Source organism: Leuresthes tenuis, unplaced genomic scaffold, assembly GCF_036924035.1.
Source record: "Leuresthes tenuis unplaced genomic scaffold, fLeuTen1.0.hap1 SCAF_19, whole genome shotgun sequence".
In the NCBI taxonomy this organism is placed as follows: domain Eukaryota; kingdom Metazoa; phylum Chordata; class Actinopteri; order Atheriniformes; family Atherinopsidae; genus Leuresthes; species Leuresthes tenuis.
This window is the reverse complement of record NW_027325373.1, coordinates 11,654,702-11,680,762: the sequence shown is the minus strand read 5'-3', so window position 1 is coordinate 11,680,762 and position 26,061 is coordinate 11,654,702. Positions and strand designations below refer to the sequence as shown.

The following is a 26,061-nucleotide window of genomic DNA, read 5'->3' as shown; positions in this document are numbered from 1 at the left end:
CCCTGAGTTATTTCTAAGCATAGATACAGGATTTATAATAAAATCAATTTGTTGTCTGCTGTCAGGGCACATTTCTGTTGAAACTTGTAATGGGAATGTTTTTGTGGACAAATTTGAAAATCACATTTGGCTTGTAATGCCGTGGACTCTCTTAGTTAAGCTTGGACAGTTAAGCTTTTTAGGATCTTATGTAGGAAACACAAGACACCCATCTGTGTCAGTTCATCTGATTATTTTTGAGCGGTTTCTGAGGCAACAGTTTACAGTGTTGTGCTGGATTGCATATTTGAAGCTGTAGCAAAATCAGTTATGCCTTCTAAATTCAGCAGCTCTGAGTATCAACTTAAGGACATTTTCTGACAAACAGCTCTGATGAATGTGTAGCTAATTTACTTTTTCCTCTTCTATGATTTTGTACATATACTTCATAACATTTCAGCGGATTTGATTGTACTTTTTCACTGCACTATCTATTCATATCTATTCAGATCTGTTCTATTCATATCTATTCAAGATCTTTAATTTGTCTTAAAATAGTTGCTGGACAACATGAATGCATAACATCTGACAAACTTGTAAAATGTTAGAAACTACCATACAATATGAAGCAGTTTTAAACATGAGTGCCAAACATCTTAATGCATTTAACAAAATGATGGAATGTGTGTATGTGAGAACTTCAAACAAGGTCATGGACAGATTATTGAATTGTCCTACCTGGCAAAGGTCCAGGAACCCAAAAAGTCAGTTAGTCAGCAAAATATATCTGGAAAAAAGTGACCATAGAGAGAAACAAAACTACCAAAAAAGCACTAAAGGATAGTTCCCCCGAGGTGCCATTAGTGGCTTTGTTGTTGTTTTTTCTTTTTTATTCAGACAACATGATTTTCTTGTTCACACAAGTTATTATGCATTATGCACAAGATAAAAAACACCACCAATGGCACCTCAGGGATTTTTTACTAAAAAAATCCAGACAGATGAAAAGTGACAACAAAGGGATGTAAAATTGCAACATAAAAGAGAAATAGAGCTATTGAGAGACACACAACTACAAACAAGGTACTTAATGACCATACAAAAATAAAATAACAACAAAGACACAAAATTACGACATATACATTTCAAATGGGGATGGAATGACTCAAAATTGCAATAAAAAGACACAATGACTACAAAGAGAGTGGAATTACAGAAATGAGCAGCAAAATGACTACAAAAGCAGACAAGTTGAATAAAAACAGGGCACGCAACTACCACAAAGCATAAAAAACTACACAATGAGACAAAACTTGTGCTTTGTGACAACCCACACATATAATTGCAAACATTTTTGCTGCCAACAAACACCATTGTGATAGCAGGAAAAAACAGAGAAAAGGAAAATATAGTTAATAATGACCCAGTTCAAGTAAGACAAGACAGTAAGTATGAAAATGTTCCAATGTTACTTTAATGCTACTTTTGAAGGGAAAAGGCTTATTACTTAATGAGTTCCTGCACACCTGATCCAATTAGGAGTTAATTAGGCAAGAGGTAGATACATATAGTATATAATAGTCTGTTATTTAAAACATCCTCTTTCTTGATTAATTACATGTGCAGAGGTCAACATAGAACAAGAAAGTCTAGCATTTGTTTTTAGGCTAACATATTAGAAACTGTTCTCCTTTAAAATGTTCGGCTAAACAGGGGAACGTGCTTTCGCTGACATCACGGTAGCCCCGCCCTTTCTTTCAAACGATTGGTCGATGCGTGGGAATATTCAAATAGGGCCATGATTGATTGGCCTGGAGCCGGTTTCAACAGTGCGGAGAACTCGCTTCCCATTCCGACGTCTCTCTCTCTTTCGCTCACACTGCTCTCCTCGGTCGACTCGTTGAGATGATACACAAGTGTCTGCACGCAAAACCCAATCGGTGAAATTGTCCTCCGTACTAGTGTCGAGCATGTCGAGGAAGTACAGTTGACGGAGCCAGCTTCATCAATGGATGTTTATCCGGAGGTTTCTGCTGCTCATCGAGAAATCAGCGGCGAGAGTGCTTTTGCGAAGGAAATACGCCTTCCGAGGAGGAGAGGACCCAATCAGCCGTGGCGAACCAAAGATAAACAAGCCTTATGATTAGACAAAACTCTGTAAGACATTGATAATGTTTATTTCCTTCGTCGCGTTTACAAGGCAGTGTGTGGGGGGCTTGCTAGTTGAGAAAAAATACTTTGGGTCGCAAAAAACAGTTAAATCGCTTTTTATTTTTGTGTACAGCCTAAACAATGACGGATAAAGGGGGTAAAAAATAAATATGGTGTACAGATGCTTTGGCGTATAGTGTTAGGGTTTTAGGTCGACGGTGCGTAACTGATCAAAGATGCCCTATACGCACTAATAAATAAACGTCTCACCTTTTATAGTATGTCATACATCATCTTAAATAGTGATTTGAATGGGCGAATGATTTTTCCATATGGTTGGACTCCAACTATTAGGTCATGTTGTAGTTCGACTATTTGATTTTACGACATTCTTGTCCGTAATATGCATTTAACAATTAGCTGCCGAGAAAAGTAAGCTCGGTTAATTATTATTATATGCGTTAAAGATCAAACTATGTTTGCGTATTTGCGTTCTGATTGTGGTTATCTTTAAGAAAGGGTCCGCTGTGAGTCCATATCTGTCTGCACATGTGCACTGAATGATTGCTTTGCCTGCGCTGAAAGGCGTTTTATATGTCAGCATCTCAGTGGCAGCGCTTTGAAGTATGTTATTGGTCATTCGGAGCTGTTCTCTGAGGGTTTCCATTTCTATTGTCTAAGAGCCGGAGGTGGGATCATTGCACCTCACTGCACCGGTGGCAGATGGGGTTGAAGGTTAGCCGCAGCAGAGGTTCTTATAGATTATTGGCCAGGTGTGAAATTCAACCCTGCATGCTTTTCCTGCCTCTGCCAGATCCTTTATTACTCAGAGAGAGATGGGATGTCGGAGCTTACCACCAGAGGCAGAAAGGAAAAGGCTGCAATTTGGTGCTTTATCTCGGTTTTTTTTCTGGGCGTCATGATAATAATAATAAAATTAAAATAAAAAACAGGAAACAAACACTACCCTGCCTGCCTTGCTCTCTTTGAAAATCCAAGCATGATTATTTAGTGAGCACACGCTTGCTTGTCAAAGCCAGCCACTAATGTTACATGTTACAACCAACCAGCTGTATGTTACTGGCTTGAAAATGTACAAAAAGTATTTTGTTTCCTGAGCCTGAACTTTGCTGGAGACTTTTAATTTGCATTGTATCCCGGCAGTGAATGAGCAGGTATCCCCACAGGGGTTTCCCTCTGATCTCACATCACACCCCAGCAGTAATTCCAAACTCTGTGAAGAAAAGGGATTTGTCATTTGGCTGCCTGCTTCCCTTTGCTTTCTCGGGAGCGAAGCTGAGCTGTGATTTATTGCGAAGTTTCCCCCAGCTTCCTCAATCTCCAGGCCTCCCGAATAACTGAATGAAGGGAACTGCTCTCTGCGTCAGTGACCTTTTCTTGGATGATTATTGCCCAGGCCAGAGCGGAGGGGCTGATTAAGGCTGTCTTTTTCTGCCAAATCATCCACTGCCTCACTTTCAGAGCTGTTAAGTGTACAGTGCATTTTGTGTTGTGCATCAGCTTATAGCTGGCAGACTGAATGATAAGAGGAAGCAGATTACTTTTAAATTGATATGCACCCACACTTTCTGCCCATCTTATAGGATCATGTCAAAATCTCTGGCTGCTTAACAATTTGTCTTGTGCACCCTTGGTGATCACCTTTGTATCTGCAAGGGGTTGTCATGTGTAATTACGAGCAGGCTGCCATATTTTGAAATTAGTCTAATTGGTCTTTTCATTCAAGCAGGAGGACTGGGTATGAGATGGGGGGGGGGGGGGGGGGGGGTTAAGGACTGGGTCTCTCAGGTCACTGGGGAGGGGGCAGAGCAGCCAAGGTCATTATTATTGCTATTTGGTCTCCGTGCTTCTATTCAGTGATTATGTTAATTTAATGATAATCCTACAACCAATTTGCACTTGATGCATCATCATTTGCCCAGAAAAAGAAAGGCAGTGAGATTGTGACATCATAAATTTGCTCCAGAGATCAAAGACTCTTTTCTCCTTGAATGCTTTTGATGCTTCTCTGCAAGGGAGCGTATCTGTTTGTTGTCTACCACATTCGACTCATATGGGCAGCATTCTTTTCTAGTTTTTAATGAGTGGTATGTTTGGTTCCAGATTGATGTGGCTCAAACGAATCGCTGACCTTAAACTAAGCAGCCAGGGAACAGGACTAGGTAGGAGTTTATGTTTGTGTAACGAAAGCTAATCCCCCCCCCTTCTTCATTGGAACACTGAAAAAGTTCTCTGCTTTCTCTCAAGCTGGCCGTGAAGCTGAAGTTAAAGTCTTTTGTCTTCTGAAGAGGGACTTCTCCTAAATGTACAGCCCTTTCGCTCAGATCTGTTATCGACTTGAGTCAAGGTTTTCCAAAGACTGTGCCACATGCCCTGTAGCTCTTTGACAGCGTTTCTCAGTTTGTATACTGGGATAAGGATAAGATAAGGCAGTGTTTACCCTCTTATGCTACCTTGACTTTACCCCATGGAGTGTGTTTCTTCTACCACGGCACCAACTATGAAGGAGGGAAGGTTTGGGTCAGTCCAAGGCGTTCTACTCCCAACCAAGGCTGTGCTCAAAGATAAGACTTAATTGTGCAGCTTTGGATTCGTAGCTTCTTTGCATGTGAGCAGATAGATTTAGTTTTCTCTGAATAACGAACAGATTGAAAGATAAACTCACAGAAGTAGTCTTTATTAACTCAAAAGTAAGTGATTCATTATTTATTTGATTTCAAATGGCTAAACCTCAGAGACGGGAAAGAACTGAATGCTAGCTTTGGACTTTGACTGTCCTTCAGGTCAAAGCGTTTGTTGTTACAGTGTTAAATGTTCAGTTCTGCTGAAAAATGACCAACTGACCTTACTCAAACACAGTACTGCTCCTAAATATCGTTTTTGTTATTTGCACTTTACTTTCTGCTCCCTTATTCATCCGTGCCTCCAGAGTTCGGTGGCAAATATGAAACTTTTTACTCCTCTTAAAGAATTTGCTAACTTTTGTTCGTAATTGCATAGCAGATTTAGTTTGATGATACAAACTACGGTGTATAAGTCTTGATGTCATATTGTAGATGAAGATGCAACCTCCTCAAAAATATGTAGCAGGTACGTTCGTCTACCAACCCAAAAATAGCTCTTTCAATGATTTAGTTAGAAGCAGTTTTGAAATGGGTAAAAAAGAGTATTTTTGAACAGAGCCAAAAAAGTTGAGGACAGCTAAGCAGATTTATGTTAGTATAATGACGTATTAATAAAAGGCAACCCTGTTAATTAAGGGGAAAATTACATCGGTTTATATTTTACTTTTGACAGACTCTTAATGAACTTTTAAAAGGTTTTTGTTTCTATGGAAAGGCTAGTATAAGGCTAGTGCTGTTGTTCCTTTAAAGCTTTTGCCCTCTTATGAGAGTATTTGACAGAAATTGGATAGTTGAGAGACTGTTGGAGAAGCGGAGTATTTCTATTGTCATCAAGGACTTACCATTTCAGGCTGAGCTGCTTCTTTGTAGCACAGCTGTGCCTTTGCATGAGAGAGACTGTAATGTTAATGTTTCTCTCGGTCACCCAGCCATTAATGCTGCATGATTTACATCTAAATGAATGCTCTGGACATCTGTCTGAACACTGCCCAGAGATAAATGACATACATTTTGAGCTTGCGCTAAAAATGTAAAGGAAATGCTTTCTAATGTTGCAATACCTTATACGGGAGCTAATCTCAATGGTAATGAGGCTCATTGTTCCGAGCCGCAGGCCTGGAGTGTTGTTGCAGCGCGGAGCGACAGAGCCACAGTGCGACTCTGGGTTGTTTGGTTATATTGTTTGTGAACCTTTGTGTTCTCTTTTACTTTCTTCTGAATGAAGAAGAGGAGAGAAATCGGGGTCTTTTTTTTTTTTTTTGTATGCTGTTCCCATACCAATTATGTAAACTATTAGAGAACTTAACCAGGCCGGCTCTTATCAGCTAATCCAGAAGTAATACATTCTATTAAGAATGTATGGGGGGATTGGGGGGGAGATCTGTGCATGTGCAGAAGGTTGTATTGAGATGAATCCAGCAGCTGCTGCAGCGCTGCTGTCTAATTCAGTCTGTATTTAAGACTCCTTGTCTGGTCTCTATTACTGACGGGTTCCTGCAGTGCCTACCTTTATAAAAACTATACACAATACGCAATTGATTATGCACAAGTGGATTGCTATTCATTGACTATATCATTCGTATTCAAAGAGAGGCACTCTTCCTCTCTTCCTTAACAACTAATTGCTCTTTGTTAGTCCTTTATTTATTCCTAAATACTCCTGTTTTTGCGTTTGTGCTCCTCCCTATTTGGCTCGTCTGCGCTTCCTGAGTCGAAAGAAGGGAAAACATTTGCATAGCACTCATGGCGATCCACTCGGATTGAAAAGGCCGCTCACCTTAAACCTTTTCATTGTCATGTAATCATTTAGTGAGGATTCTCAGAACTGCTAACAGGAGCTGAGATGGAAGAGGTCTGGAAAGATGTGTGTTTGTGTGTGTGTGTGTGAGAGAATGTGGTGTGTGCAGAAACCGTGTGTGTCTTTTATCTGCGCATTTCATGTTTGTTGAGAGGGAGGCTCTTTGTGCAATTAGCTTCTATCTTTGCTCTGACCCTTGATGCAGCATGAAGTCAAAAAAGACTGACAGAAGGTCAGACAGACGCTGATGCCTGAGTGCATGTATAATTTAAAGCCTTTTCCTGCTTTGAAGGATGTTCTTGTGCTGTCGCTTTATACAGTTGAACAGGTGAAGCTATGCATGATCCATTTTAGATTTTTCTAACATTGTGGTGGACTGTTTGAGTGATAGTGCTTTCCCAGCTTTGTTATCTCAGGAATTGTGTTCAATCTGATTAGATTGCCTGGAAAGTCACTCTGCTGGTATGTTGACAGTTGTCTTAGGAGTAGGTTCTGTTGAACAGATGTTGCTAAAGTTCCGTTGAAAGCTTTTCACCTGTTCGGCTCAGACAAACATTGTAAAATCTCTCCCTCGTGGACCCTTCTCTTTTTGTTATCGCCGCACAGAATGTCCCAAAATGACTAGCGCGGATGCCACATTCGGTCTCTGATGAGCCGAAAAAGCTTGAAAAATAACTTTGTCCGCCTAAGCATTGTTATCACAACGCCACGGGGGACAGTTAGATGGACGACAAAGCGTAAGGTCTTTATCTCCCTGGCAGGCCTTCAGTGGACCACATCCGACTGCTTATCAGCTGCACGGTTGTTGCATGAGAGTGGCGAGAATTAAACGCTCTCGCAGCTTAAACATTGTGTCCTTATTATGCACGCTGGAGAAGTCCTTGAAAACATGAACTGACAAGACACTGGAAGTTTCAGAGTACACACAACTGGGTGGTAACTACCACCGCAAAGTCTCACATTGATGTCTGTTAGCAGCTTATCGGAAGGCGGATTGAAGGAATCCGCTTTGACGGAGAGCAACTTTGATTGTTACATTAATGACAAGATCCTTGATCCCATTTGTGAGGATGCGTTAAGCTAAGCAAATATCTGCCATCTTATCTAAATATCTGCCAAATCGATGACAAATACTGTGCTTAATTTCTGTATTATTTTAGCTACGAACCCTGAAGGATATCTTGGGATGGCGTTGTAAGGAAGACGGTTTTATTGAGTAAAATGCAGAGGGCTGGAGGGCTGTTAATGTTGTGCATTCTGGTGTAACTTTGATCTCATATCCTGCTTCCCTTTTTCATGTTCCGAGTTTACAAAGGGAATTCTAAGGTTAAGTTTTTATAAAATCTCTTTAGATTTTCATGTCAGATAGCAGGATGAAAGAAGCTGTCGTTATTATCAGTTTCAGCATCATTTTGGGCTCTCTTTCCGGCTTTCATTGAAACTTTCTCAGTTGAGCTTCTGTCGGCCTCTGCTTGAATTCTAATGCCCTCCTTGATGTATTTTCTTCCTGATTTCAATTATGGGAGTAATGGAAGGTATTCCAATTCATGTCTCATTTTCTGCTTGCGAAGGGATTTCCCTGGAGATGCCTTTTCTCTCTTGTGTTCCTGCTGCCTTTTCTGTCTCCCCGCTGGCAAATGTGTTGTAATGGAGGGGTTGTTGTGAAATTGCTATTATTTTCTAAATGGAATCTGAACATTCTGAGGCTTTTAGCTCTCGTGGTGTGTCTGTTCAGATGAGACAAGTTGCACTGAGCTGTTTGAAGTGAGCTCGTCACCGAGGCACAGATGTTGAGTGGAGCAGGGAAGAAAGAGGGGAAACGTAAGGGAATCTTTCTTGCTTTCTTTCTTTTTTTCTCGCTTTCTTTCTTTCTTTATCCATTTATGTGTCAGCACCTGTGTAAAACAAAATAATTTAAAAAAAGAACAATCCTGCTCTTATTTAATTTTAAGTAAAGGTAACCATGTTTCTGCAGCCCATCACTGAACAGTTTGTTCTGTGGTTATTCACTTAAGCTGCCCTCTGGACCCTCAGGGAGAAATCCAGAAAAGCTTTAAAACAGAGCAAGAAAAACACAATCTGACAACTTAATGCTGCAGGCTTCCATTTGCCTTGTTGGGAACTACTCTATTGTAAAGAAAATGCAGTGTTTCCATTTGTAACCATTGGATTGATTAAAGATTAATATCATATCCTATGTGTGTCTGACACTTTGCATGGGTAGCATTTGCCTCTTTACCAGATTTCTGATTCGCATACATCAACATATTTCGCAGCCTGACGTTTTTAAGTTTTGCAATGCTAGCATTCAGACGTTGCTGACTCCTCCAGATAATCAAAGCGAATGTCAAAAGTGATTATCACCGAACTATTCCCTCAATTCCTGGCTTTCTCTTCAGAATGATTGCTTCAATCCGCTCAGCTGTGGAGAGGAGCAGTCTTGTTCAGACACAGGCTCTCATTTCCTCTGACAGTACTTAACTCTGCAAACAGCACAGCCTGCTTTAGGGAGTGAGCTGCTTTTGGCTTTCGCTGCTGATCAATACAGCCATAAATTTACAGAACAAGAAGCCAAGGTCTCTCGGCTGGTTAGTGTTTCAACACAGCCTGACCAGGCTGTGTGGAAACATACAGCCTGAGGCTACAGGAGGGTTAGTAATGATCTGTGTGATCTCAACCGACAGAGTAAGGTTTATAATAGGAAAGAGCCATCATAACAACTAAGCAGATGAAGGAGATCCAGTAACCATTAAGTGATTCTTCTTTCTTCAATGTACAGAACCTGTGTGGTGAAGAATTCATTTTAAAGCCTCAAGTTTAATAATTGGGTTTTTAAAAAAAATCTGTTTTTCAAACCGGACATGAAGAAGAATACCATGAACAACCCATTCAATAACAATTTGTTAGTTATGTTGTAATCACCCTAAAACATGCCATGCTTTATTGCTTATTTTATTTACTAACTTATTCAACATAGACTTGATACAAAAGATGGAAATCGGTCATCTGGTGTCAGACCTTCAGTCAGTGAGGAAGAGCCTTAAAGTACAATACCACTCAATGGCTCCTAAAGTCAAATCCGTGTCAGCCGCATGCTCCTGCGGTCACGTCTGGCTCCACCAAGATGGCAATGGCCAAAGGTTAAACTCAAAGTAATCACAGTACCAAAATGGCAGTTCACAAATGAATGGATGAATTAGTCTTTTATGAACAATCCACGGTTTAAAAATCGGACCTCATGCTGCACTGTGAGGGGTCTTACAGATTCTTTTTGCTGTCAGAGGAGTTTCTCCCTGCTGGGTATCATACAGGATTTAGCTTGAGCTTTGGGTTTTGTTAGGGCTTTGCAGTCAAATTGTTCCTCAGACCCTAAGGCTATATGTTTTTTTTTCTACATTGTTCATATATGGTCAATTTACCACTGTGGTCCAGACTGAGATAGCGATAGACTTTATGGATAGTGGATAGATTGCCATCTTTGAGCAAAAATGTATGGTCCCCAGAGAATAACGTGCATTCCTATGAAAATGACACAAGAATTTTAAGGTTTCAGCAGGTCTTAAAAACTATTTGGTTGAATTCCATGAAATATGGGCCACGATGCCATAAGGTAAAACCGATAATCCCGGTTTAACCTTTAACCCAACTAAGGATATGCTCATCAAGCTCTGCTGTTCTTGTGTGCTAATTGGCTAATGATAGCTTTGTTAACAAGCTAAATTTAGACAAACATTGTCACTCTGAGCAGGTTGAGCATTTACGCTCCTAGCACTGCTGTCCGTAAGTGCAGCCTCCAAGAGCTCCGCATATGGCCCTGTCTGGTTCCTTCTTGTTTGATCAGCATTTTATTTGGAGTTGAAATCTTGTTATAGAGTCAGAACCAGTTATTTTTTTCTTCATTTTAGCAGGAATACCCAGGCTGCGTGTGGCCCCAGTGAACTATCATGCTAGCCTGTATCCAGAGACGGCAGAGCTTCTCATCGCAGCGTTTGGCCTGCACACCCAAAAGCCTTGATGTTCCACCACCACCGCTACTGCTGCCAGTACCGCCACCGCAGCCATGTACCCACAAAGGTGAGTGAGATCATTTGCCTGAGAAGACAAAAGGCAACTGCATGACCTCACACAATTTAACTGTGGAAGAGGACAGAGTTTTTCACGAGCACAGAAAATGTCTTCAGGATGTTATTCACACTACTCTTATCTTATAAAAAGAATCTTCTCCCTGATGTTGTCGCCTGCGGGTTCTTTTAAAGATGCATATGCATAGATTTAGCAGCTGCTGTAAAGCTTCTTGATTTAAAAAAAAAAACAAAACAAAAAAAACAACAAGCTTCCTGATAAGGATGGCTGTTAATTAGGTCGGTAATCAATGTGCTCCTGCAGTGAAAATGTATGCAAGTCAAAGTGGACTATGAAATTACAGGCTTAATCAACTCTCCCACACAGGGTTACTAACGATGCTCACATTCTGTGCTCCGTGTCAGCGCTGTTTGACCTTCATCTTGACTGATTATACTGCCATTGTTGAAAGGTTGGGTGGGCATATTCAGGCCTGGGATTTCTGATTAGATTTCTTTCAATTAAATGATTAAATTTAGCACGTCTGCAGATTTAGATCCCGTTTGATAGGGCTTTTTTTTTCTTTTTCAACATCTGTGTCATTTATGCCATGATCCACATTTCATAGCCTTTTCTTACTTGATGGCCTGTATTCACTGAATGAGATCATAGTGCTACGAATTAATTTGTTCTTTTTCAATGTCTCGACTGTCCAGAAAAAAAAAAGGAAAATAAAAACATCTGGTGATTCTGTTTATTGAATATTTTTACGTATTAATTGTTCATCTGGATGCGTACAGTCTTATGGATGCATTTTTTTCCCCGGAAGATTATTTTCTGTATTTGGAATGTTGCTGTTCTTTTGAGCCTGGGCTCCATTTTTTTTCTTTTTTTTTTTCTTTTAAAGGTTTATATCTACTGCACTGCCCAAACTTAGAGGATTATTTGGAATTAAAAACCATTGCTCAGATTGTTGCTTGACACAACCAAAAAATGGGAAAATATTGTTATTATTTTTGGGTTTGATAACCGTATAACTATCAGGTTTCTGAACCTAACACCTGCACTTTCACTCAAGTGTTTTTACTCATTCTGCATAATTGGACTTCCTCTCAGGTTGAAGTTGAGTGGAGCCATGCTGGGAGTTTACTGAGGTCATCGAAACTCATATACCATAGTTAAAAGGCCCATAAAAGCTGTTTTGATCTAACAGGTGCAACGATTCTAACAGGACATTCAGGGAGGTGTCTGTAAAGTACCCAAGTAGTTATGAGCTCTAAAGAGCCAAAAATGAGGGGAAAAAACTGTCTTGTTGTGATAGACTGCATAGTTAATTGTGCTTCCCATATGTAGCTGCTGCTAAACCATGCATATCCAACTATACAAAAATGTTGATGCTCCATCTACTCATCTCCCATTTCCCCAGGCAAAATACCTCTTTGTTATTAAATATTAATTGGGAATCAGTGGAGCACTTGTCTGCTAAATGTTGGAACAGAAGGGCTTAGTTTGCCTCAGGCAGAACCAGAGACGCATTTGTCATCCTGTTTACCTGCAGGGCCTGCACCCCTCCTCCACCTCGCTTGAGTTTTATGTACTGCGACTTTGCGTAGTGCAGCACCCTCCAGCTCTCCTCTGACATTTCAAGCACTGCCAGAGGGAGTGGACTCCTGATGGAAGCTCAGTCTGTGTGGTCCAGGCTTGTTCATTAAATGAGTCGTTGCTGGATCAAGTTAAATAGGGACTTTAACCACTGCTGGGCTTTTGAAAGCCGTTTCCATTTTTAGCTATCAATAAAGAGAAGGCACTGGACATGAGAGCTCTCTCAGCTGCATAAACCCATGTGAATAATTTCTGAGAAACTAGCGTTACGAAGATGAGAGTGAATGAGAGTTGTGCTCTTCTCTGCTATCGCAGCATGAAAGCAGGAGCTGGGAATGCTTTTTTCCCACGCTGCTGGCCTGCGCTCAGGCTGGCTTTGAGAGGGGAAACTTTGCCCAAGCTGGGCCAAGTGGCACAGAAACAAATGAGGAATGACACTGGTGCAAAGAAGTACTCACCAGAGCCTCCTCGAGCACACATAACTAAGTGTTCAACCCTGAGGTTACTCTGTTCTTTGAGGACCGTTCATATAGAGGCTACTGACACGGAAGGCAAGTGAGAATGGGGTGAATGAGTGTCTGTGCTTTTTAGTTTAGTGTGTTTACAGAGGAAGGTCATGAATAGAGAGGCTAGCGCGAGGGGAAACATGAGAGCACATGCTGTTAGCATGTCCAGTGTCCTACTGCAGTGTGAAACTTGGAGAATCAGCTGTTGGATCTGTTGCTTGGTTTAGGTCAGAATACAGCAAGTAGCAGCTGCAGTCGCTGTGAAGGAGTAGTTGGTTCAAGTGGTGGCAAATTCAAAGCTTACGTTACATGGCCCGCATGTATAAAGTGCTTTTCTTATCAGTCTTTGTTTTTTCCTCTACACTGGACACATATCGCTGCCATACACACACCTCTGAATGCAATGTGGAGGTCAACTTTGTGACCAAGGATGCTGTGACATGTGGCTTAAGAACCCAGAGATTAAACCACACACTATCTGATTGGTGGACAACCGCTGCACTTCCTGAGCTGCTTCTGCACATAATCTTATTCTGCTTATTAATGAGACAGCCACTTTCAGAGTTCCATGTCCACCCAAACCGCAGAAGTAATCCGCCTCTAAGTCCCTTTTTAAAAACATCAGTGAAAAAAACCGAATGGAATCTGGAGATACCTGAAATGACTCCTCCTTCAGCAATGTTATAACAACTCAATAAGCTGTTGACGTTGTGGCATTTGGTTTTTATTGTTTGGCCTTTTTGAATCCCTCTTCTGTCTCAAAACTGTGTGCATTGAAAGTTTCAGTGATTGGGAAAAAATCAAAGACACCAGGATGTAGTTTGCATATATAATCATGTAAATGACAGAGAAATAAGTGGCAGGATTTTATTTTCCCTTTTGTGGCTTGAATGTAGTGGGAGAACTTGGCAGCTGCTAGTTTAGTTGTTTCCTCTGGCTAAGCAGCAGATAGTCGATCGCAGAGGCTCGTCTCAAATGGATGAATGAAGGCAGGACCAATTAATTACATGGTTCTAATGACTGGGCTTATTGGGCCAACTCTGTGCATGGGAGACGTTGTCATGGTAACAGAGAATTAGGTTTAAAAGGCATTGTGTGTGTGTATGTGTGTGCTTAGCTTGGTCCTTAGTTATTAAGGTAGGCCAGAGTATTTTAAATATGAGGATTATTGGTGTGGTAAACAAGTATTTATGCCTGCTGAGAAGCGCTGTTCTGTAATTAACTGCCAGTCTTCAATGCCATGTTCCTGCTGAGGATTTGACACAAGTAAACAAGTTATCTCACCCAAGTGTTCAAGATAAGTCTTTAGCCTAACATCAAAGACCTGTGGGCTTTTTTCCCTGGCAGCTCTGCCGTTGTGTGTGGATATATTTTAGTCTTTATCTCATGTGGGAATCATATCTAGCAGTCATTGTAATTGTTTCCTTATGTTCTCCCCGTGGGTATGAAATGGTTGGAAGCCGCTGTTTTGGAAACCCAATGAGCTTGTCCAACTCCCGCTTCAGCCCTGCCTCTGGGGCTTGTTTTGCCCATAAATTAGTGATTAACTCAAACTGCTCCAAAACAATGAGGTCTCTGCTCTAATCTGTGGGGGAAATGGCTTCAAGTGTGACCACGGGAAAAAGATTAGCCAGTTTAAAGTGGCAGAAAGCATCGAGTGGGACTGTATGTGGGTGGAATGATGGTTATGCAGCGGTTATGTACCACTGCATGATTAAAAAAATGATTTACTACTCATTTTATATTTTCGTGGTAATGTATAGAAAATCTCCTACTTCAGATGACAAAGACAAACGCATCATGTCATAATTTAGGCTTATAGTGGTGAGTCTAGGTTTATAATTGGGCACATACCCCCAGCTCTTTATTTCCCTGCATGTCCCCTCCATGGGAAAAAGGATATCAGGATTAGGTGTTTCCTGTGAAAGAGTGCTAGTTTTGCTTGGTGCTGTAATGGTTCAGCAGGATGTGTAGAACCCCTCTGAACCGAGAAAACATCGAAGCGCAGGTCAATTTAAATTTAAGTCCTCTAGCTTCATCGCACATCACTGCCATGCTGCTCATTTTAAAGGAAAATAATAATACAGTCAGGGTTTTCGCTCTTGTGTGGTATCCCTCTATCAGCCCTGAGGGAAATGCGAAAAGGTTAGAGAATGTTTAAGCGCTGCGTGACGGCTTTGGCCAAGGCTGCTTGCGAAGGGAGGCTGCTGTTATGTTCTGTGCTGCTTCTGCTCGCTGTCAGGGCTGAGGAGGGATACATCGTGCAGGCTGCAGGTTCAGGGTGATTAAGTGCTTAAGGTCAGACTGCTAATTATCTCCCCGCCATTCCTTACCTCACTACATACAGCTGCCATTCTCCTGTTGTCATGTGAACAGCGTCATATTTCTTTTATTTTCTTATCTTCTTTTTACAACTGTGAATTGTGTTCATTGTGTGAATACACAGTTTCTCGGGAGAGGAACTTAGAAGACGTGTCTCGTGGAGGTTTAGAGTTGACCATCTATGGAGTCTATTGATTATTGCGCTCATGTCTTTGAATGTGCTAATAAATTAAATATACATGGCTGCAGTTCTTTTGAGCTATGGGGGCCATATCACAGAGGCATCTAATCTTAAGTCTTATAACAGGAGTGTAAAAGCCTTTTCCCAGTTTGGTATTGTATCTTATCTTATGTAGACGTCTTTTATATCCCAGGTCAGGAAATATGTTAACAAACATATCAACAGGCTCTCCAAAGCTGGTTGTAGTTGCTCAGCTAACTGCAAGATCAAGGCCTGAGGTAGCCCTTATCTACTAATGAGCCTTTAGTCATCAAAACACAGTTGATAGGGTTTACCGTAGGGCACTCGGTGAATAAGTTCCATCTGCTGACACTTCATTAGTTATGTAAGTAGACTGAACAAGTTGCAAAAAAATTACTCCGTAGCTTTACAGTTAGGAGAGATTAATTTTTCCTAAATCAGGTCCTACTGTAAGCTTGATTACCACATTTATTAACACTTAAGACGGGATCTGCATATATATATAAAGAGTTTCTTCTTCTTCTTCCTTATTATGTCAGTAATCTTGTGACCTTTTGTATTTGTCTTCAGTCTGTGCCAGAACCCTGGGGGATGGGGAGTTTCCTTGCTCAGATGTAGAGTCAGCATTGTATTACTTTCTTCTGTTATTAAAAAAAAAACAACAATTTTAAATCGATACTAAAGCAAAAGATAATCTTGTGACTGTCCAGATTGATATTTCGACTTTTTTTGGCATCCAAACCTCTGAGTTGGAGCAGCTAAGATCAGTTATTTGTGTTATATTTCTTTTGACTCTGAAATACAACCACTACTTTGACTTTTTCCAAAGCAAACTTAAAACCTGATCTTTAGAGTGTGCACCCGACCTCTTTGGATCACTTCAGGATCATCGGTGACAGGATACTTTTTACTTGTCATTTTCCCTGATGTGTGTGAGCCCTGATGTCGAGAGTTTGAGTGACACTGTGACTAATATGCAACTTTAGAGTGAAACTTGAGCTTTCACATAGCCAGATTGAAATGAATTAGACAAGAGTCGGATCTAGATTTGGGAGTCCAGTCCTGACTAAAAATGTTCGAACACGATGAAGAATTAACTTCAAGATATGCTTTCATTACAGCTACCACATGCTTTGTGAAAGCATGTAAACATCCCGTGCGGTGCTCAGTTTACAGCAGCATGGTGCTGCAGTTCACTGCCATTTAACACTACTGATTGCATTTAAACTCCTCAAGATTGAGACACTTACCTCTGGCTGTGATTTAGAGCAATTTTAATACTGATCACGCTGATCACAGATGTGACTTCAAATTAAACGGCAGTTGGGCTTTCTGACAGCATAACTTAAAGTGTTTCCTTTTTTCTTGTCTTTTTTTTTTTTAAATGCATATGTCATAGGGTGATGGTGCTTGGATGATAAATGTGTATACAGAGTGCCTATTTGCTAATGAGGTTTCCATAGTGCCACATTAAGGCAGCCACAGTGGGAAATGCAGCTGTGTTGTGTCTCCATAGCTCTGACAGGGCTGTAATCTGTGCACTAACAATATCAGACACCCCGTGAAGATGTGTTAGCATTCAAAGTGTTTGAAGTGTTTGTGGAGCAGCAAGCCATTCACACCACGCAGGGCTTAGCTTTCACATTTTACCCAACTGGAAGTGGCTAAAATGCCCCGATTTGATTAGTTTTTGTCAAATTGTCTGTCATTGGTAACTGCACATTACCCAAGACAGAAGAGGGAAAAAAAAAAAAAAAAAGCATCTGTCCTGGTGTATGATGCAAAGAGTCATTACATTTTTAAATGTGTCATTGCTTCTAGTCATCTAAGCTCCTTTCAGGTGGTTATGATCCTTTTCCTCTTATCTTTATGGTCATGAATAATACATTTTCAGCCAAAAGCCAGAAATTGTTATTGCAGCTGGCTTTTCCTGTTACCTCTTTCTTCACATGTAAGATTATGGGAAACCAGAGAGGAGCAAGCTCACATCTTGATTTTGTATACAGTACAAACACCTCTCCAACATCCCAGATGTCATTGTTTTTCTATAGCAGCACTACGCTGTGATAAATAATAAGCAGTGTTTTGCTTTGTTGTATTTCTCTGCAGAATTCATTCATGCTCCTGGCACCATGGTGCTTGTTCCTTCTGCTCCATTGGGAGATTGCTGGATGAATTGAGCACTCCAACTTACCCCTTTCCTCCATTTTAAACACCCAATTTATTTCTTTCACGAGGTGGATCTTGTAGATTGACTCATTTTCACAGTCGGGAGGCTCACTGTGGGCCTGAAATGAAATGTACTCCCAAATCAATTTCAAATGGGAACAACGAACGAGCTCTCCCCTGCATAGCTGAAATTGGTTTTGTTATTGAAAATGAAATGAAGTGTTTTGTTTTTTTTGGTGGGGGGGTTGTCCTTTATTGCAGATTACAGCCTTGTTCTTTTGCCTGCTGTGGTTTCCGCTGACTCACAGTGTGATGTAGGTTAATGTCAGTGGCTTTTGTTTTTTTTTTCTGTCAGAAATTCCAGAAAAATGTCACTCTGAAAAGTGGCAGTAATTTCTACCTGGTGATTTATTGTTTTTCCAAAAAAAAAGGCACCTATTCCACCTTTACTTGGTCGGCAGGAGTTAAGCAGCCATGAAATGGCCTGCATAACAGTGATTAAATCCAATCTGGTCCTGTCTGCTTTCCAGCGCACATTTCAGTCAACATTGCTCTTGATGTCTGCTCTTTCTCCATCAGCAAAAACTTGTGCTGTGCAGCGTGTGCTCCAGGGTTTTACTGTAGATTCGGTCGAAGTTTCTAAAAGCATTAAGTAAAGTGAAATTACATTAGCCGGACCTGGTGATGCTTGGGTGATTATGAATTTCAAGGATCAGACAAATTTCAGAAACATTTTAAAGTAATCTTCATTAAATATTGGCTTTAAAGACTTTTTTTTTTTTGTGGGTAATAGTTTATTTGGGTTTATTTGAATGTTTGTGTGTGCATGTGAGTGGCCTGCGTAATTACAGAGCCCAAAGTCCAACACCAAATAAAGTTATTCCCCTTCACAGGAGCCACTGCTTCTGACCTGCCTGGGGAGGCCTGGTTTACAGTCCAAGAGTGCCTGCACAGTGCTTTGTTAGGCACACATTTAAGCAAAGAATAAGCATATGCCTCTTACTCTTACCAATTTCAACCAATCAGAGCAGACTGGGCTTTCAGAAGCAGAGCCTTTAAGAAACTAAAGAAGCAAACGCAGAGCATTTCAGGCAGAAGGTGACGAGCCATTCTGCAGCAGTTTACAGTATTAAGGAAAAAAATGATTTATTTTGAAATATTAAAATGTAAACCTTAAGTCATAAACCTTTACATTATTAGAACTTGGGTATTTTAAGTGTGCTTATGATTAGGTTAATTTTTTTTTTTTAAATCTGGCAAAAAATTGTTAGTTTAAGGCTATTTTTGAAACTATTGACATGATCTCTTCTGCTTAATGCTTAAAAGCCTCAGTTGGACGCACTGTGCTAACACGTCCTCTCCTCTTGCTATATCTTTTTATTTCTAAGGGTGAACTAATTCTGGGTTATACTGAGTCTGAATTCATTTCATTAAGCACCGATAAAACTGTTCTGAAGTTGTTTACCCAAGTAAAAATATTTTATAAGACTGATTGATGTCTACCATTTTCTCCTAAAACAGGTATGAGATTGAACACCATAAACCGACTTTTCTTGACTATTCTGATCTCCTTTTCTCCCTGCTTTCTTCTCAGGAGAGCCGGCTTCCATGATTTCTCGGTATCCGTCTCCTGCAGAGTTGGACGCTTTTGCACAGAAAACCGCCAACAGCCCTCTGTCCATCAAAATCTTTCCATCTGACGTGCGTGTGCCACAACACAAACAGCTAAACAAGACGGTCAATGGTTTAGACACCACAGGCCAACGCTATAGCCCCTACTCACACTCTGGAGGTTACCAGGGCTTATTGGGCATTGTCAAAGCCTCTGTGTTGGTCAAAGGTGTGGTGAAAACCTCTGAGGGCAAGAGGACTAAACATGCAAACTCCCAGGCTTCTGTGGCACCATATAATAATCCTGTGAATAATGGGTACACAGTCAGACACGGGCATAAGGCCTATCATATAAGCTCATGTAAGCCCCCTGATGTACCCATTGAAACTCTTTGTTCTACTGCAGGAATTGCCTCAGGAGATCAGAGCCTGGCCCCCCAGTCTGAGCTGGCAGAGGTTCAAAGCCTGATGAGGCAGATGAGCAGGGTTCCTCACAGCCAGGCCCTGCAGCTGGGGGGAGAGGCTCGAGCCAGCCCCTCGCTGCAGGCTGTGGCTGCGGTGCCGCATTCAGATTCCGACTTTGTTCTCGGAGTGCCGCCCCAGAGCAGTCTGGCCTTTGCAGGGGCAGTGCTACCGGCTCAGAGTGCAGACACAGCCAAAGCTGGATACTTAGAGAGAGGAGACTACACAGTGTGGCAGCACAAAGCTCAAATGCAGCAGCAGCAGCAGCCCTATCAACAGGGAGCAGGGAGGATGTACAGTGTAAGTCACAGCGCTCACGGGCACAGAGCAGCAGAAGCTGGGGTTGGCCCGTCTCCTGAAACCTGCCTCCCTTTGCCATGCTCTTCGCATCTGTCATATAGGGGGCACCCGGGAAACGTGGGCACTGGACAGGAGCGAGTCAGCAGCTCCTCTCTGAACCGCGCCGCCATGCAGGTGGAGCAGACGGTCGGACAGTACTTTGCGCCTCTCTGGGACAACCCTAACAGTGACTGTTATTCCTCTCAGGTGTTGGCACCGGGTACATGTGCAGCCAGACCTAGAGATCATCCCCATTTCCACCCAAGCTGCCATCAACACAACCAACCACAGCTCCACCTTCCTCCTCCTCATCCTCTTCCCCCTCATACCCAGGCCTACAGCACAGACCAAAGCCTCTGCTGTGGGCTGTCTAGTTTTAGCCTGTGCCATGCTGCAGTACTCAGCAGCAGCCTGCAGTCTCTGGAGTGCCTCATCAGTGAGATCCACCCTCCTTGCATCAAAGAACGCATGCTGGGCCGTGGATACGAAGCCATGGGGATGCTTCAGCAGCTGGAGCACCAGCAGCAAACCCACATCCAGCTCCCTGTCTACAGATAAGACAAGGGGCTGCCACGCAGGGGGGCACAGAAGACACTAAACTTTTTATAGACACTGGAAGTGTCAGCTTTGACATCTGTGAGAAAGACATGCCTTTTTAGTTTGTGCATGTTTGTAGGTTTTGTGTTTATATGCCTGAAATAGGTAAATGATAATCATGACTAGAGATACAGGTTTATGATACGGACCCTTCGCGTTTTTGCTAAATAAATGGCCGTTAAACACGGCTGCTGTTGTTGATTTAACACTGAAGCTGAGCACCCGATCACGCTTGTATTTTGATATTTTACTTTTTTTTTTCGTAGGCTTTTACAAAAATGGAAGTGAGTAACAGAATTGACTGGGGCTGTCCATGGGAACACATGCCCTTAAATCAGAGAAAGAGCTTCGGTAACAGTTTTTTGTGCATCTGTATATTTTTACTCAAAACTGTCGATGAGTGGGAAAGTTTTTTTTTTTTTTTGTTTTGTTTTTTTTTTTGACTGCCTGAACTTTTGGTTGTCAACTGCTTTGTGAACTTTTGTTGTTCCCACTTCTTACCCGACTCCTGCCATATCTGAGAAACGTCGCCTCCCAGCTTGTTCTTTATGATTGTTATCACAGTTTTAGACCAAGTGATGTAATTTAACATATTAACCTATTTCATGTAATCATGCTCGGCTCAGCTTGCTCGGATTGATGCATATCCAAATCAGCACTGTGGCATTCAGGCCATGCAAGTTGTGCCCTGTGGTTGTGTTTTTAACTTTTTTTTTTTTTTCTTTTTTTAAATATCTATGGTTGCGTGGACATTTTTTTTCTTGAATGAAATGCAGTTATTCTCCTGAAGGTGACTGTTTGGGGGGGAAAAAAAGAACAATGTGTTGTGGAGTGCTATGTTGGAGAGCAGGCCGCCTGAATCATTTAGTGTCTTCTTTGTAGGGCTATATTATCTCTGATGGTTTGAGACGTATGATTGAGTAGTTCTGTGTGTCTGCGGTGGTTCTGTAATACTATTTATTTATGTCAGCCTGGTGAGATATATGGCAAACTGTTTCTATAATTATAAAGTGCAATTATTATATATGAACATGTGAGCTCTCTTCATGAATTATGTTGAAATAACTGCTTTTTGCAACGTATGACCCTAATCCTTCATCCCTGTTTTTTTTGTCTCTCCTTTTATTAAGGATTGTCAAGTAAATTAAATTTTCTAAACCCAGCAAATACTGCGTTATTACACATTTAGATTTATTATGTGGCACACATGCAGCCTTATTATATTTGTGTATGATAAACTAGATGTTGAAAGCTGAGACATTTTTTTTCCCCCCTTATTTATTTTTTTATTTTATTTTTATTGCTGAGGGATTTAAAGCTTAACCACCAGGGAAGTCTTGTTTTTTTTTTTTTCCTCATAATTTTGCATACATGCGTCCTTTCACTGAATGATTTCAGCTCTGTAATATGATGGCAGTCAATCCTTGGCTGAAACACACCGGGCTTGTTCCTTTATAAATGATGCAGGCTGAAAGTGCTAATTTTCTTATCACTCTGAATTGTGTTAGACCAGATGGATGGGCAATGCTCGAGGCAGAAGCCATTGAATACTTCAAAGTACACATGTAAATGAAACCCCCTCCCCCCGACACACTTTAAGATATTACATTTTAATAGAAAAAAAAAAAATGCTCAGCAATATTGGTGTTCACATTATTTAGAAATGGGGCGCTTTTGAATTGCAAATCTTCAATGATGTGTCTGGCTGCTCCCTTCATTTGTCCTCCTCAATTGGATGCTATAGCAGCGATATAACTTAGATCACCATGTACATAAAATGTGCAGCCAGTTTATGTAGCCTATTATAAAACAAATTAGGAAGATGATGCAAATAATGGCATAAGAAAGCCCGGTTTCGGAGTGAAATGGCGATACCGATTGATAACCTAATTTCAGATAAGAAATGTGCGAGTTAAAGGTCAGTTGATCTGTCATTGAGGTGTTGTTGTAAGTGAGCTGCAGTCTTTAGTCGGTTATATTCCTGCTACGCTTGGTGTTTTTCCATCCTATCAGGCATGACTGCTGATAAACCTACAGGATTACAGACGTGTTCCTCTTGCTCAGAGACGATTAGCTCAGGCTCCTCTGGGAGAGGAACCAGAGCCACTCCGGCCGCTGGGACACACTTCAGATAAGTAAGAGTGGGCAGGGGAGGAGGATGGCTGATGTGGAGCATTAGGATGCATGTGGAAGACAGACTTCCCTTTGATCTACCTCTTCTAAATCAGCAATTCGCCTTAAATGTTTTAGTAGAGAGTAGCTCATCCATCAAGAGATTTTCACAGACTTGCACTTATTAAAGAATTATAAAACAAAAAAGCTTTTAAAGTTGTCCAGACCTGGACCTACACTTATACACCAGATAAATTTAAACAATCACTAGACATGATTTTAAAATATCCTTGAAGCGACAGCACTTTGAACGTCTAAGACAAAAACAAGCAAATGTCGCCACCTGGTGTAAGATTATGGAACTGGATTTGACTTTATTTCTTTGCCTCGGGGCAAATTTGAACACACACGATTCACCCGAAACAGACACACTTAAGCATAAAGCATTGATTCGTAAAAATATGGCTCTAATTAATACATTAATAAATGTGGAAGTGACTGTCTTTTTGAAATGAACAAAAATGCTCACACATGATCATGCTTGTGGGTGGGTCATATGTTAAAAAAGACAAATGGGAACAGAATCGGCCACGATGAACACTACAAACAAAGTAAACAACAACATCCCACCTTCATACTAAACACAACAGGTAAAACCCACCTGAGAGCAGAAAGACACTCCAAAACAGAACTGTAAATACACGAATTTGGAGCTTTCCTTTAAAAAAAAAAACAACTCTGCTTTCATTCAGCCTCACCAAGGCACAATGTGGATTAAAGATACTTTTTTTTTTAAAAAGATAAGAGCAGTTATATAGCAAAAAACTCCATGGGCATGGTTACAGGGGTGGTAACCGCAGGGCTCAGGAAGCAGAGAAGAGCCAAATGTGAGAAAATAACAGGAATTTTTCCCTGTAATAACAGGTTTACTTCTTCAGGTGTACTCCTTCAACTGGAAAATGTCATAAATAAAGTCCACACTCCCACAAATACATAATCCTGGCTAAGAGTGCGAGCCTGTTACTTTACAACTCTGCACGTACTTGCAATCAAAAACAACAAAGTAACTTCAGATAGAATTCTTCGATGACTTTAAGGCATTAGCATATTTTAAAGACCTGAAATACAAATGTAATATTTAGTAAGGCATAATCAAAGTAATAAATACCACACAGAGGGCAAAAAATTAATAATTAAAATAATCATATTATAAACACCTTTTTAAAAAAACTGGACCAACTAAGAGGAATGACTCCTGCATCTCCAGACCAGTCTCATCAAACAGTGTAGTCCAGCTCTGCATTTAGATTTGTGTACATCTCATAGATGGCATCTATTGTAGCAGTGTAATTTATTAGGAAGTGCCGCACATTCGCCAGACAGTCCTCCTCTTTAACTTCCTCCCCTTTAGACAGAGCCTTGAGGAAGTTCGATCTGTAGGGCGCTGCAAGTAAAGCTGCCTGCAAGAGATGACAAACGCGAATTAAAAGTCATTTTTAAGTGCATGTGGTTGGGTTGACTGAAATGTAGCGTGTAGGGTAAGGAATGTTTTTGCTAAAAATATGTTCAATATCATAAAACTTTACGTTGTGACACATTAACAAAAAGGCCTTTGGTGCAATAGTGTTGGGGGAGCGTTTGGCTGCTTCAGGCACATGTAACCTTGGTCAGGTGAACGAGGTCAAGGAAAGAGATTAGAATAACACTTTAACAGGGTAAAGTGAAAAAGAATCTTATGCCAGGCTGGATTTAGGCCAGCGTTGGTTCTTCAAGCACAACAACGAGCTCATGCACACAGCCACGTTGGTCCGAAGCTTTTGGAGGGGCAGGAAAACAAGGTTCCAGGATGACCCCTCCTAAAACCAAGATCTTAATGCTGCTGAGAGTCTGTCACGACAGCTCAACGGCTCAAAAACTGTAATTCAAATGAACTGGAACAACTTGCTAAAAAGGAATAAGCTGAGGCCCATAAGGAACTACAGGGTTTTGGTCAGTTGTGAATAAGAGTTGGCAACACAGAATTCTGGCCTTTTCTTTCTTCAACTAAAACATTCTCAAGCTTTTTTACAGTTAGTCTTTATTCTTTTGGAGGTAATCCTAAACACAGCCCTTAATTCAACGTGTACACATGCCAAGTGTAATGCGATAGCACAGAAAAGAAGCTACGGGTTGACACTTTCACACGAATGCTAAAATCTCCAGCTTCTTATGGGCTGGAAACGCAATGCTTCGTCCACGTCTACGTTTTTCTTACATTGAAAACCTTCTGGACAATCCAACCATGGTATTTCTTCAGCGCCTGTTCGTAGGCCTTGGTGACGTTTACCCGAATCAGGTTGGGGTTGTTCTCATCTCTCTCTCCATCTGCTAAACTCTGTAGCAGGACCTGTATGAAACGGAGACCCCTGCGGGAAAGAGTCAGTCCTCATAAAATACCCCTCCATGTCTGCTTCTTATCAGCGGCTGAGAGTTCAACGTACAGCATGACACAACAGCTCACCTCTTCAGCCACATCAGTGCTAACGTTGCTCCAACTTTGGGCCATTCTGCTCCGTGGGCCTCTCGCTCTGCCTCCAGAATGTCCTGCAAGGTGACGTACTTTGCTGGATCCTTGAGATAAACTGCTCTTATTTTCTGAAAAGGGCAAATTTGGTTTGAGTTGGCCAACACAGAGCTTCTCCATTAAGCCCCAGCTGGCATTTACATCCATAACAGTTGTATGAAAATACACCAGTGCTCCAGCAGAGGCATACAAATGCAGAGACAGATCTGTATCTTACCGTTATATTGCCATTAATGTCTGATTTGATGATTGAAAATACTTTTGATCCCAAGCAGTCTGCAAGAGAAACAGACATCTGAGAGCACAGCAATAAAATATAAATGACTTGATGGCACAGGTCCCTCCCTTAGAGGGGAGGATGAATGCGAATCGGCCTTTACAAAAAAAAAAAAAGAAGAAAAGGGGGGAAATGCAGTGAATGCATAGCCTAAGTAAGGTCACAAAGAGGTCAATGTGAGCTCTGTTCAGTGCGTAAACAAAGAGTTTCTATATGGGTAAAACGGCCGCAGCTGGATCAGATCCTCCCCGTGACCCAGCAGCCCCGTTTCTGCTCGGTGTGAAACAAACACGCACCATCTGAAAGGCACTTTCACGCAACTGCCAAGTCATACAATAACCATGTCAAGAGAAACAGGTCCGCTTAGTATGAGCCATTGCAGCGCAGCGGCGCCGTCTCATGAAGTCACCTGATGCGTGTTCTGTAGAGTTCAGGTGGAGCGATACTCACCAAAAAATGAGGGAAGGTGAGACACACTGTCCAGGAATGTCTTCGTGTTCACAGACTTGTCGAGGGGAACTTCTTCAAACTGATTATCCAATAAAAGAGACATGGTTCCGTGTCGAAAGCGCCCGACTAGAGCAGCAGTAGCAGGCAGTAGCTCCCGGCTGAAAAGAACCCGGAACTGTGGTCTTGGCAGATGGGTGGGGAAGCGCCAGCAGCC

General features: G+C 41.4%; 2 protein-coding genes across 3 annotated transcripts; one reads left to right on the top strand and one right to left on the bottom strand.

Annotated features, from left to right (window-relative positions):
* The first annotated feature begins 1,828 nt into the window (after nt 1–1,828).
* LOC140277084 (protein FAM222A) lies at nt 1,829–21,475 on the top strand. Of its 2 annotated transcripts, none has more exons than XM_072371981.1 (3): nt 1,829–2,136; nt 10,482–10,647; nt 19,031–21,475. In XM_072371981.1, exons 2-3 carry the CDS (start codon nt 10,518–10,520, stop codon nt 20,404–20,406), a joined length of 1,506 nt encoding a protein of 501 aa, XP_072228082.1. In that variant the 5' UTR covers nt 1,829–2,136; nt 10,482–10,517; the 3' UTR covers nt 20,407–21,475. The 2 variants fall into 2 exon arrangements, with proteins under 2 accessions (XP_072228082.1, XP_072228081.1); XM_072371980.1 differs by having other exon boundaries at nt 10,479–10,647.
* A 1,431-nt stretch (nt 21,476–22,906) lies between these two features.
* Nucleotides 22,907–26,047, bottom strand: LOC140276585 (glycolipid transfer protein-like). The gene is made up of 5 exons (XM_072371340.1): nt 25,848–26,047; nt 25,338–25,396; nt 25,058–25,191; nt 24,812–24,962; nt 22,907–24,017 (listed from the first exon to the last, which is right to left on the bottom strand). The coding sequence occupies exons 1-5, from the start codon at nt 25,948–25,950 to the stop codon at nt 23,835–23,837; spliced, it is 630 nt and encodes a 209-aa protein (XP_072227441.1). The 5' UTR covers nt 25,951–26,047; the 3' UTR covers nt 22,907–23,834.
* Between the last annotated feature and the right edge of the window lie 14 nt (nt 26,048–26,061).

Bases quoted from the DNA above. Each gene is read 5' to 3' on its own strand.
- LOC140277084 (XM_072371981.1), top strand. From the start codon at position 10,518: ATGCTAGCCTGTATCCAGAGACGGCAGAGCTTCTCATCGCAGCGTTTG. The intron at 10,648-19,030 runs GTGAGTGAGATC...CTTTCTTCTCAG, and splicing joins GCAGCCATGTACCCACAAAG to GAGAGCCGGCTTCCATGATT.
- LOC140276585 (XM_072371340.1), bottom strand. From the start codon at position 25,950: ATGTCTCTTTTATTGGATAATCAGTTTGAAGAAGTTCCCCTCGACAAG. The intron at 25,397-25,847 runs GTGAGTATCGCT...TTTCTCTTGCAG, and splicing joins TCACCTTCCCTCATTTTTTG to ACTGCTTGGGATCAAAAGTA. The intron at 25,192-25,337 runs GTAAGATACAGA...TGCCCTTTTCAG, and splicing joins ACATTAATGGCAATATAACG to AAAATAAGAGCAGTTTATCT.